The sequence below is a fragment of the Xyrauchen texanus genome, chromosome 12 (genome assembly GCF_025860055.1).
Source record: "Xyrauchen texanus isolate HMW12.3.18 chromosome 12, RBS_HiC_50CHRs, whole genome shotgun sequence".
NCBI classification, from domain to species: domain Eukaryota; kingdom Metazoa; phylum Chordata; class Actinopteri; order Cypriniformes; family Catostomidae; genus Xyrauchen; species Xyrauchen texanus.
The window spans coordinates 7,768,397-7,780,533 of NC_068287.1; the positions used below are offsets into that span (position 1 = coordinate 7,768,397).

Consider the following 12,137-nt stretch of genomic DNA (forward strand, 5'->3'; position numbering starts at 1 on the left):
TGGAAATGTTCAGTAGGTTTTTAGTAGTTAATCGTTCATACAGAATTGAATTGAAATATCCCTATCCGGAGAAATATTCTCAAGAGTAAAAGTTCTCACAGAGCTGGCAATGGTAACAAAGCCTGGTTTTCATAGGTCTCTTCCTGGTGGTGGATAGGCACATCACTGGGATCCATACTGAGGTACACCTGATGGTCGCACCCGATGCCCCAACAGCACTGCTGAGAGCCCGTCACACGCTTCAACTCCAGCAGAACATCTGCAGTGCGCTTCCAGCGGCCTCTAGCGGCCGACACACTGAACACCCGCCCGTACACATCCACTGCCCACAGCAGCGATCCGGACATGATCAATCATGCACTGCACCTTAAGAACAAACTTCATTTTTATTCATTAGTCGTAACTTTAAATTATAAAATATTTATTGTATCGACTTTGTGTGGCTTATTAAATAACGACAAGAATGCTTAATATTTACTTTTAATAAAGTTCTCAATTTCAATTGAATAAATGCCATTTGACCGTTTACCAATAATATTTGATTAATATATAGATGATTCTTATGATCTTAGCTGATCTATAACTCAAATTTCAGAAGCAATAGATTCAGTTAACTGTTTAGTGTTACTAGATACCAGCTGGTCAACTTGCACCTGCCTCAGTAAATTCATTATAACAGCCTTATTAGTATCTAATAAGTTCAATTAATATAACATATTTATGCACATTACTTCTTATGTCTTCCAGTTTTGTGTTATTTTCCAAAGGAAAATAAAGACATTACAAAAATAAATTCCTACACATGACATCTTTATATTCTGGTCAAATACACTGGAAATCATACAAACTTACCCTCGATATTCTCTATTGATTAAGCAGTAAGTCTTCATTCATTCCGTGCATTATAAACATCACACACCCGTTTATTAATTGCCAGCATTATTATAAGAGCTCGGAGACGCTGAGCAGGAAGTTCAGGGTATTTACTCTCTGATTGGTCAGCGCTCACGGAAGTGCCGTTATCTAAGCCTCTGATTGGACAGACTGTGCGCGCGTCTGTTTTTCCGTCGGGCAGAGTTATCCATGAGCGTTTACACGATCAATTATTCATTCCAACTTTCTCAATAATTAAAACTCGAGAGATACAGGAGTACTGACTTTACTTCACGTGTTACTTTAGAATGATGACTACGCATATACTAGCGTGACCATACGTCCTCTTTTTCCCCGACATGTCTTCTTTTTCGGACCTTAAAAAAGCTTCGGGAAGGGATTTCTAAATTTGTGAAAATGTCCGGAATTTAGTTTTAGTTGAATTATGATGGGCATCTGGCCTAATAGTGTGCGCACGCATTTTTGCATCGCTTTAACGCCTCTTTGTAAGTCCCGCCTTCTCACACAATTGGTCGATTATAAGAGGCTTGCAGCAACTATTGGTCAAATTCCTGCCTGCCAATCTCTCCGCAAACGCGAGAAGCACTGTTGTGTTCAGCGTCAAACAGTTGCTTGACAGAAGCAGCACATGAAAGCGAAGTGGAAACAATGCACATACGAAAGTGCAAATTTTCAGAAGATTTGCAACAAAAATGTCCATGCTTTCGTCCAGGAGGAGTTCCGTGGGAAGCAGAATGTATGACATGTAGAGCTGGCAATTATGTGTCAGTTGCTAATAAAGGCGCAAGTGATTTAAAAGCTCTGCAATGCATAAAGGGTCAGCAAAAGGTGAAAGTTCATCAGGTAAATTAACAGACTTCATTTTGCGACCAGGTAAATTTGTTATCACATTGCTTCATTTTTCATGGCCATTCAAAGTAATAGTAATAGTACATGAAGAAACACTCATGGCATCAAATATTTTATTTTAGTACATGGACATTCAAAAGAATGTTAGAAATATTTATTTATATATATTTGTGTTATGCTAATAGTCTTTTTCACTGTATTAAAGTTTGCATTCATACTTTTGAACCCTATTATTCCACCCCTTCAAATTAATGACCAGCATCATTCAATTAAGGCCAACCAGGTTAAAATAAAATGCAGCATTTTAAATTCTGAATCTATTTACTGATTATCATTGTCCCATGTCTGCCAGACATATTGAGTGGTCCAAACATAATCTGCAGCCTAAAACTAACATTTTGACCAGATGTTAGGAGTGATGCACTTGGCTGCACAGGAAAGCTATTGGATGATCTCTTGCTCACTAATTAGTGAATGACTTAACCTCCAGTATGCTGTCTGTCTGCACTGGTCTCAGAAATGTTTGAAATACACCTTATTTTTATCCTAACACCATATACATCCTTTGATAGCATCATTTTCCAGTTTTTAGTTGCATCCATTTATTCTCAATCTGAAAATGCACAGTGGAAATAGGATATTTGAAGGAAAATTAGCTTGTAGTACACATACGTGGTCATTGTGTTTAACAGTGTGCCATTTGCCCATGCTTGTGGATGCAGGATCTCAGGAGGTTAAGTGAAAGTAACAACACTGACAAAAGAGCATACCAGCCATAGGTAAATATACTTATTTTAAATTCTATAATTCATTCTTCAATTGTAGTGTGACCTTGAATGAAATGAGATTAAACAATACAGTGTGGTTGGTTTACTGTAAGATGAGGAGTCTGTTCAATGTAAGAGCCAAGCTGTTAAATTATTCTCGAAGTAATAAAATTGAACACTGTATTTCGAGGTATTCATTTTAGAAACGAATATGCCAAAGTGCCTCAACATTTAAGCTGACATTAACCCTTCTGCGACCTTCAAGACGTTTTTCTCTTTATAATTTTTTTCTATCATTCTGGCTGTGTTAGCACCAACGGCATACATTTTGCTAAAGGCGTGTATTTTTGGGGGAATATCAGTTCCTATAATACACAATGTACACAAAATAATTACACTCAGGACATTCAAGACAAAAATGTCCCCATTGAAACCCATTAAAACAGCAATATTTGATCCCAGTGCCATTAAAGCATAAAATCATGAATTCTATGATATTTTGCTTTTATTCCAGAACCCTGGCTTCAAAAGTTTTAATTTTTTATATTTTCCACCAGATGGTGCCATTTTTTAGCCTATGGAGCAAACACATGCTTTTTTCCTATTTTAGGTTTGCTGTATTATAGAGCACTACAGACAATTGAATAAATGATGCAGCTAAAATTGTGTTAAAGGGTTAAAATCCTGAAAATGTATAAATATTTGGTAGTTATCAGGACTGATATTGGTAAAAAAAAAAAAGAATCACTGAAAGTGGAAAATAATATGAATATATAATATTTTTATGTTAGTTTTTTCGACGCAGACATTTTTGTCCTCTAAGCTCCTGAATGCGAGTTTGTTTTAAATCCGACACTGCACAAAAAATAATAATGCATCAAAATCAATGTTGTTGCTAATCATTGACATATCCCAGACCGTGATAATCCCCACCCCCAAACAAAAAAAATCCCCTTAGCATTTAGTATATGGAAAATAATTCAAATTTAGTTTTTTCATAAGAAACAACAGTGTCATAATGTAAACAAACTGGTATTTAAAGGGTTAACATCCTGAAAATGAATTAATATTTGGAAGTTATGATCAGGACTAATGTTGGTTAAAATTTTTTACCAATTTAAATTATTATGGCAGTTTCTTGACATGGACATTTTTGTCCTCAAAGACCTCTGAGTAACTTTATTGTATTGACGCACAATGGTTAAATACTAAATTACTATTAAATATATATAAAAAAATAGACATTGGTTCATTGCAACTGGCATTATTCAAGTTTGATTGGTGCTGAATAAATGAGTTAAAATGGCCTTAAGATGTGATAAGAGTAAGAGTAATTGCATCTAAATGATTAAAGATATGAAAGCTGCTATGATCCATGTTATATAACTAGACACTCAAAACGCATAGATTTTCAAAGACACAAGTCTGTAAGCATGTTAGCCTTGCTATTCTTTTACAAATACCAGATAATAGGTTTGGTGGAGTTTGAATGAAATAGAAATCCCAATAGATAGCAAATGCTTTAATTTCACAATGGTAATTGACATTAAAAGCATGATTTCACAAGATTTGGCATGTGCATCTCTGAATCCTTTAGAAAAATGATAGATATGCAGATATGCATGAACCAGCAAGTGTACAAGAGCCTTTCAGCAGCCAGCAGAAGCAAACATTCCTTAGAGCTCGCAGATTATATACATCAACCTAGTTATCAAGCATTCAATGAGGACTTCTTTTATATTCACGGATAATAATGCATCACATAAAACCAAAACGTTAACATGTAAAGAACAGAATACTTCATTAATAATCTTACACTGCAGATGCTCCTCAAACAAATATATTTTGAATATGAAACTATGTACAGACCAAGCAAAAGTACTGAGTTAGTAAAATTATTATCTGCTGGTTTTCCATTTAAAAGTGATTGGGAATGGGATGGGTCAAAGTTCAAGACAAGAACATGGCTGCTATCAAATTTACTTCTCCATTCCTAGAAATGATGAGAAGTTTACAGTACATGCCAAACGCTGATTATTTTTGAGTACGAAATCCAGAGGCCTGAGGATAGTCACGTTAACATAATATCACAACTGAAATATTGAAAAATGACCAATAAATACATCACTACAACAAAACAACAGTGGCTACAAATCCTTCTCCATATTCAACATTCGCATCAATGGCTCTGCATTAGGAAAAATAAAAGTTCAAAATAAAGCTTCAGCACGGTTTATCAATGGGACAACTCCTGAGATTTTATTAACAGTAGGCTGTAATTTTTGTGGTAGTCAAAATGCACGTTTTGGCCACACACCCAGTGTAAAACATGAGGTTGCACAGGTTGGAAAGCCACTCTGTTTGTGTTTTGGAAACTGAACATTTCTCTCAATGTTTAAAGAGAGATTAATTCAGCACATGTCTAAAAGACACATTACCAGGGAGTGTTTTCAAAAAACTGAGGCTCAGCACTGTGGTTTACTCAGGCTGTGGTGAGCTCGAACCCCAAGAAAAGAGATTGGGAAAGCGGAAGGCAGAGTCTCTTCTTGCCGGGTCTGGTAGAGTGAGGGCCTCTGGCGCAGACTTCTTCCGGGGTCTGTCCTTAGGCACAGAGAGGAAGTCTGGGGCCTCTGTGGAAAGGGGTGTAGAGGGAGCGCTGGATGGGCCGCTGCGGGTGCAGGCCGGAAGGGGCGACTCGTTGATGGCAATAGCCGGGGGAAAGGTTCCCAGCTTCTTGTTGGTGGCTTCCTGAGTGGCTCGTTCATACTCTCTCACTTCCTCCATTGTCATGTCTATAAAAGAACATTCAAAGACATTTCTATGAGGGTTATGCCAAATTGAGAACTCAAGAATTAAATGAGAATCAATTTACGAGTTGAGGTAATGGGTTAGAAATATTAATGTGAAAAAAGTATTTCAAATAGCACATGGACAAGTCATATATCAAATGAATGCTTTCATTCTCAGGAATAATGTTTTTGCACAAATACCAAAGTTTGAAAGATTTTCAAAAGAATCACTTAGTGAAATATGATTTCCTTAATCATCAAATACAAACGTCTCTTTTATGCTCCGATAACTTCTGTTGTAAGCCCCAAATAACTAAAAACTTTATATCTGCTTTTACCTCAGGACGTTCTCTAAGAAATTAGCCATCATTTACTTCTCTGTGAGCCTGCTTGGTTGAATAATCCAATGTTATATCTTAGATATCCAGAACAAAATATGCCATACAGAAGGAAAAGCATGCAAAACAAATCATAAGAAAATATGTTTTTGGCTATTGATGATAAAAATGTTTATACCATCACAAAGGAGAGGATCTCGGCTTTCTAATGACACATAGATTGAGCTTCTAGTCCACTGAGAGACCAAAATATTTAATGAAACAACAAGGGTGGTGCTTGACCTGAAAATTAGACTGAATGTCTATGGATGAGCACATCTGTGAGGGCTAAAATGCGTTTAGGGCGTACCTACATTTCAGATCTCTGCATTGTGATGGAGAAAAAGAAATGTTTTGAAAAATGAGACCAATTTTTTGCAGTTAGTCCAATGTATGTGTGAATGGTGAGCTTTTAAATTTGAGCGTGAAAAATTGCGGGCGGCAGCCCTAAAATGCACCAGTTTAAGGAGTTAATATATTAAACTGAGCAGAGATTTAGTGGCGCCCATAGACAGTCCTGGTGGCACCCAGTTTGGGAACCACTGGTTTTGATAATACAAGGATGCGTCAATGTACACATGCGTCAAATGGACGGTTCTGGAGAGTCTCACTGTGGTTACGTTGTGTTATAAATAGAGATGCACCGATTGCAATTTTCTTGGCCGATTTCGATTCCGATTTATTGACCACATATACAAACAAAATCTACCTTTCTTCAATGCTAAATTTTATTTTCATAATAAAATAAATTATTAAACATTACAATTGCTCCCAAACTGCACTAAGTTACAGGATCTTCTCTCACTTAAACAACTCTGAAAATAAAGTGCTCTGTGACTGGAAAGAGGTAGAAATAACAATTAACTATTGTTAATTGTTATTTCTACTATTGTTATAACTATAACTATTGTTTGTTGATCCGAAAGTTATTGTGGTGGTTCCCCCACGGTTTACTTTGGCCTTACAATTATTATACATTTCGAACTTTATGTATTCTTCACTCACAGTGAAGATCTTCCACGCCAATGACATGTTTACGTGTGGCTGTGACGTTATTGCCTGTGCCGCTGGCAACAAAACGGACCGGCTTGGAATCGGTAAGACGTGAGGCTGACCGGCCGGTTACCGGTCCGGGCATGCGGAAAATCGGCTAATTCCGGTCTCTGGCCAGTCGATCGGTGCATCTCTAGTTATAAACAGTGTTTTTAGGACACTGTGTCAAGTTAAACATACTTTGAAACTTAGAAAAACAGAACAAGAATGCATCCTCATCTTGAGCTGTCTGCTGTTGTTAAGTGTGGTTTGCTGCCTTTCCAGCTGCACATTGCATGTTCAGTTGTGCTTACTGCCCCCTGCTGACTGGGACTCTTTGACTATTGTTTACTATATATCCTCTAATTTATTTGAAAATACTCCATTTGTTTTGTATTTGATAACATATGAATATGTAATTCATACAAAAAAAATGAAATGTATTGAGTTTAATCCATTCAGATACATTTTTCATATCTTAATATAATTCTGAATGCTGTGCAGAACAGCTTTCTATGTTCTAAACTAATGCAAATAAAATAAAACTGAGCCTTCAATGTTCACGACAGAACAATTTGTTTAAGAAAGGTGTTATCTTATCAGGCTGTTCAAGGACATTTATGCTGTTAGCTATGGATTATCCATTGGCATCAATGAGGTTTGGTAGTCATGACTCTGGGAGTCAACACAAAAAAGAAACTGATATAAAAGCTTAAAAGATGAATAGGCTGTAATCTGAAGGGAACACTGTGAACAAGACTGTGTAAAACAGTTGAAGGATGGGCAAGGAGGAGGCGAGAACCGGCTTGTCAACATAAATAATAATTTAATAAGAAAGTTAAAACACAACATAAACAAACACACATGACGGACATGCCCGTAATTCTCTCTCTCTCGAACAATCGTCACCGGCCGCCTTTATCCCTCGCGCGCCTCATCAGGCCGATTGGGGACCGGGCGCGCGATATTCCGACCCGGCCCCGCCCCCCTCCGCTCCACATTCCTCCCGGCGTTATCTCAGGCCGGGGTGCCACCGGCATGACATACACCCCCCCATCCCTTGGGCGGGGTGTATCTCGCGTCCCGCGTGGTCATCCCCGATTGTTCGAGAGAGAGAGAATTACGGGCATGTCCGTCATGTGTGTTTGTTTATGTGTTTTCATTAAATTATTATTTATATTGACAAGCCGGTTCTCGCCTCCTCCTTGCCCATCCTTTAACTGTTTTACAGACTGCTTTGTAAATGTCAAACCTACCAATCCACTCATCAACCCAGGTGAAGGCCTGTCTGTGACCCAGCAACAACACGTCCCTCACCACCTAGAGAATGAAAGGGACAGTTACAGATATATGGTGACCATGACTTAGCTATGGATCTTGTGCTTTCTTTCAAACAAACATACAGTACTCCTAACTCTAACCCCAGCCGGAAAAAAAAAACTAACTTTTTAAAAATTGAACCACAACCACAGAACTAAGCTTTACCCAAACTAACAAGGTTAGTGTTTAAATAAATTGATCAATTGTCACACATTATACATACATTTCAGCATCTATACAGTGAAATTATTTATTTATCACATATCCCAGCTAAGCTGGGGTCAGAGTGCAGGGTCAGCCAAGATATGGCGCCACTGGAGCAGATAGGGTCAAGGGCCTTGCTCAGGGCCCAACAGTGGGTGTCTTGGTGGTGTTGGGGCTTGAACCCCCAACTTTCTGGTCAGTAACCCAGAGCCTTAACTGCTGAGCCACCACTGCCCATGTTCCTGTTTATTCAGGAACATGCCCTACTTGGAAAAATCATGGTAAGCACAGATGATGAGATCTATTTATAGACAGCAAGTTCTGGAAATAGGGGGCTCGTCCGGGATATGCAAGTAACATATGATATGACATTTATGATATTACCTTTTGCACAAACTGCTCCACACGGGTCTGCAATCCCCACACCTCGAACTTGACTGTCACTAGCTTGTAGGAGCACATGATAGGGTCCTGGGTGTCTCTCCAGCCCTCCTGCAGCATACCTCGTTCTGTCTTCTCTGATTTAAAGAGTCGTGGGTCCTAAAGTGGACAAACAAACCAGATATGTTTAAAACATGGCAAATATAGATTATAGAATATGGGCAGCTGACATGAAATACTTTTGGAAAGTTAACTTGTCCTGCAGTGTGAAATGCTATAGTCCATTTTAAACCATTTTAAACAGCATTTTGGTAATTATTTTTAAAATATTTTGCAAGCAGCTTTATAACCTCAAATTATGTGGGAGACTAAATGAAATATTGCATGTAAATCTATTGTATGTTTACAAACCATAATATGTGCTCTTTAAAGGTGCACTCACTAATTTTGTATGTCTTCTTGGACTTACACAGACACCTAGTCATAGCATGAATACAGACTCATTTAAACGCAACAGTTTTCAGTTACTGATGTCATTGTAGAAAAGTACTATTCACAGTCAGCCATGATTAATTTAATCCATGAGTGAAAGTGTCCAATATCAGGGCGATTATTGAGATTAAGCAAGTAGTTTTTCGGCTGGTAATGTGATTCTAACATGGCAGCCCCATGAGGTGCCACTGCTCCATGTAGAATAAATCAGCTTTTATAAGGTTACTGACATGACTGGAGACCTAATTTTATGCGAGTAGTCATGATTTTATACATATTTTTCAAAATTATGTTAAACACCACATTCTACCATCAACCCTCACGGCATAGAGCTTCACAGGAACTGTACTCCGCTGGTTCCAGTCTTACCTCACAGGTAGGGTATCTTGGAGGGGACTGATGTCCAAGTCTCACCAACTAGCTACTGGGGTACCTTAGGGCTCAGTGGTTGGACCCCTCCTCTTCTCCAAATACATGTCATCACTGAGATCTGTCATTTAGGTACATGGTTTTTCCAATCATTGCTATGCCGTTGACACACATCTCAACCTCTCATTCCAGCCTGACTGGGAGCCCACAATTGGTCTTCATCGAGCCCAAGAGAGTGCACATCATCCCTCTCTTTATGACTGCCAATGGCTAACTAAGTCTACCTGAGCAGCTGTTTCTCTGGCCTCTTTCAAAAAACACCTAAAGACACAGCTTTTCAGTAAGCACTTGACCCTACTAATGGACTCTGCTTCCAAAAAACAAACAAAACTTTCCTCGCTATGTGTACTTCTCGAAGTTATTTTGAAATTTGTACAACAGCACATTGCCTACGGTATCCTTTAGGATGAATCGCTTTTGTTCTCCTTATTTGTAAGTCGCTTTCAATAAAAGCATATGCCTAAATGAATAAATATAAATTTAAAATGACAATTAATTTAACTTTTTTTAATGAGAAAAATAATGACTGAGTGCAATCTTTGGCAATGGACACGTTCAACACAGTCACGGTTAACCCATATACATTCTACTATGATGCCTCATTTTCACCTTTTTGCTACTTCATGTTCTTATTCATAACAAAGTATAAAGAAGACAAGATATCATAGGAAGAAAAGTGGGATAGAGGAATGACACACGGTGGACTTGAACTCACATGAAAAGACCTTAAATTCAATGTGTCAGCACAAATGTGTTAATCAGGCAAAATTAGTTAGGCCAAAGCTCAGCTGCCTCATCATATACTGTAGGGGGTAAACTATAAATATTATAGCAAGTCACCCTCCGGTTCCAGTCTAATAGAGAATACTTTGGCTACTTTATCTGTAAGGACATCCCTCCTTATGTTATACTTTCTATACAAAACAAATATATCTATCTAGGACTTATAGGACTGAGCAGGTGCATGTGCACACATTAACTGTTTTCACCGACACAGGTACGCACACACACACACACACACACACACACACACACACACACACACCCCCACCCCCACACACACACCCCCACCCCCACACACACACACACACACACACACACACACCCCCACCCCTTGATGTTAGTTTCGTTGGTCTATTTATTCTGCTAACATTGTCTAAATATTTAATGTTCAGTTAGAACATTAAAAGAACTGCAGCTGTTTTTCAAAAAAAAATTCTAAGCGCTGCTGGGCCAGATCCTCAGATATCAGTCGGCTTCTGCCAGAAAAAGATAAGACAGCACTTCTCTCATCGGTCTATCCTTACCTTCAGTGTTGGGTAAGTTACTCTATAAAAGTAATTAATTACTAACTACTAATTACATTTTCTACAGTGTTATTAGATTACTGTACTAATTACTCTTCCTGAAAAGTAATTGCATTACTTATCAATTACTTTCTAAAACCCTGATAAACCTCGACCAGATGAATAATACAAGGATAGTTATGAAACTGTTCTTTTAATTCTTTCAAATAAATCATATCATATCAAATCAATTATTTATGAACTGGCCAAATAATTAGAGGGGGCAGAGTTAAATTAGAAAATATACATTTTATTATTAGACTTTAAATTTTGATTTTAAATTCACTTTTGTATTATATAAAATTGTTCTAGAGTCTGTACAGCATTTAATGTAATTACATCAGAAGTAACTAATGAAATTACTGAAAAATTAAGAGTAATCCCTTACTTCTTTCAATTAAAAAGTATTTTAATTACAGAAATTAATTGCTTAGTAATGCATTACACCCAACACAGCTTACCTCTGTAGCAGGAGAGAGTGTGTGTGTGTCTATGAAAGTGAATTATTGCAGCAGTACAGTGGAGAGGTGACTGAGTCTCGCGTGTATCCAGTGAAGCTCAACAGGTCCTCTTTACTAATTCAGTACTGGCTCAAAAATAAGCCACACTTCATTGTTTTTTTCTTCCTGGGAGAAATACACCCATTTCAACCAGCAAGATCCCATCAGCACTAAATACAACAAACATAAAACTTAAAAGACCTGAATCTTAAATGGCTTAATGCAGGGGTGCCCAATACGTCAATCGCGATCTACCAGTCGATCGCAAAGGCAATGCTGGTAGATCGCACACAATTTAAATGTACTTTTGTTAAATTTTAATAAAAATAAATATAATGTCTTTCTGTTTGACTTGCACTTGATGAGTAAATATTGACCAGGCGAGGTTTTGTTTATTTAGTTGCCATGACAACTAGGTTTGCACATAAGCGCCTTCCAAGGACTTCTGAGAACAGAGCGCGAAATTGTCTGATTCCATTCATTTTCGCCTAATCCGGGCAGTAGCATCGCAATTTCGCGCTCTGTTCTCAGAAGTCCTTGGAAGGCACGTATGTGCAAACCTAGCTGACATGGCAACTGAATAAACAAAACCTCGCCTGGTCAATATTTACTCGTCATCAGAATAAGGTAAATGCCCTGGCTATTGGAATCTATTGTGCTGTAGGTGTTTTGGGTTTAGTGTTAAAACTGAATGATATCAATATTGAACATTATTATATATTTTTTTATTAATTAGAAGATGAATTCCATGTAGGGA

The 12,137-nt window shown here is 37.9% G+C and overlaps 1 protein-coding gene across 1 annotated transcript in view; it reads right to left on the reverse strand.

Annotated features, from left to right (window-relative positions):
• Window positions 1–4,030: 4,030 nt before the first annotated feature.
• Window positions 4,031–12,137, reverse strand: part of LOC127652728 (cytoplasmic phosphatidylinositol transfer protein 1-like) — a 109,552-nt gene continuing 101,445 nt past the window's right edge. The window contains exons 7-9 of the mRNA XM_052139059.1: window positions 8,617–8,772; window positions 7,965–8,028; window positions 4,031–5,302 (exon numbers count right to left, since the gene is read on the reverse strand). Coding sequence (XP_051995019.1) covers window positions 4,989–5,302; window positions 7,965–8,028; window positions 8,617–8,772 — 534 coding nt within the window. The 3' untranslated portion in view covers window positions 4,031–4,988. The remainder of the gene's footprint in view (window positions 5,303–7,964; window positions 8,029–8,616; window positions 8,773–12,137) is intronic.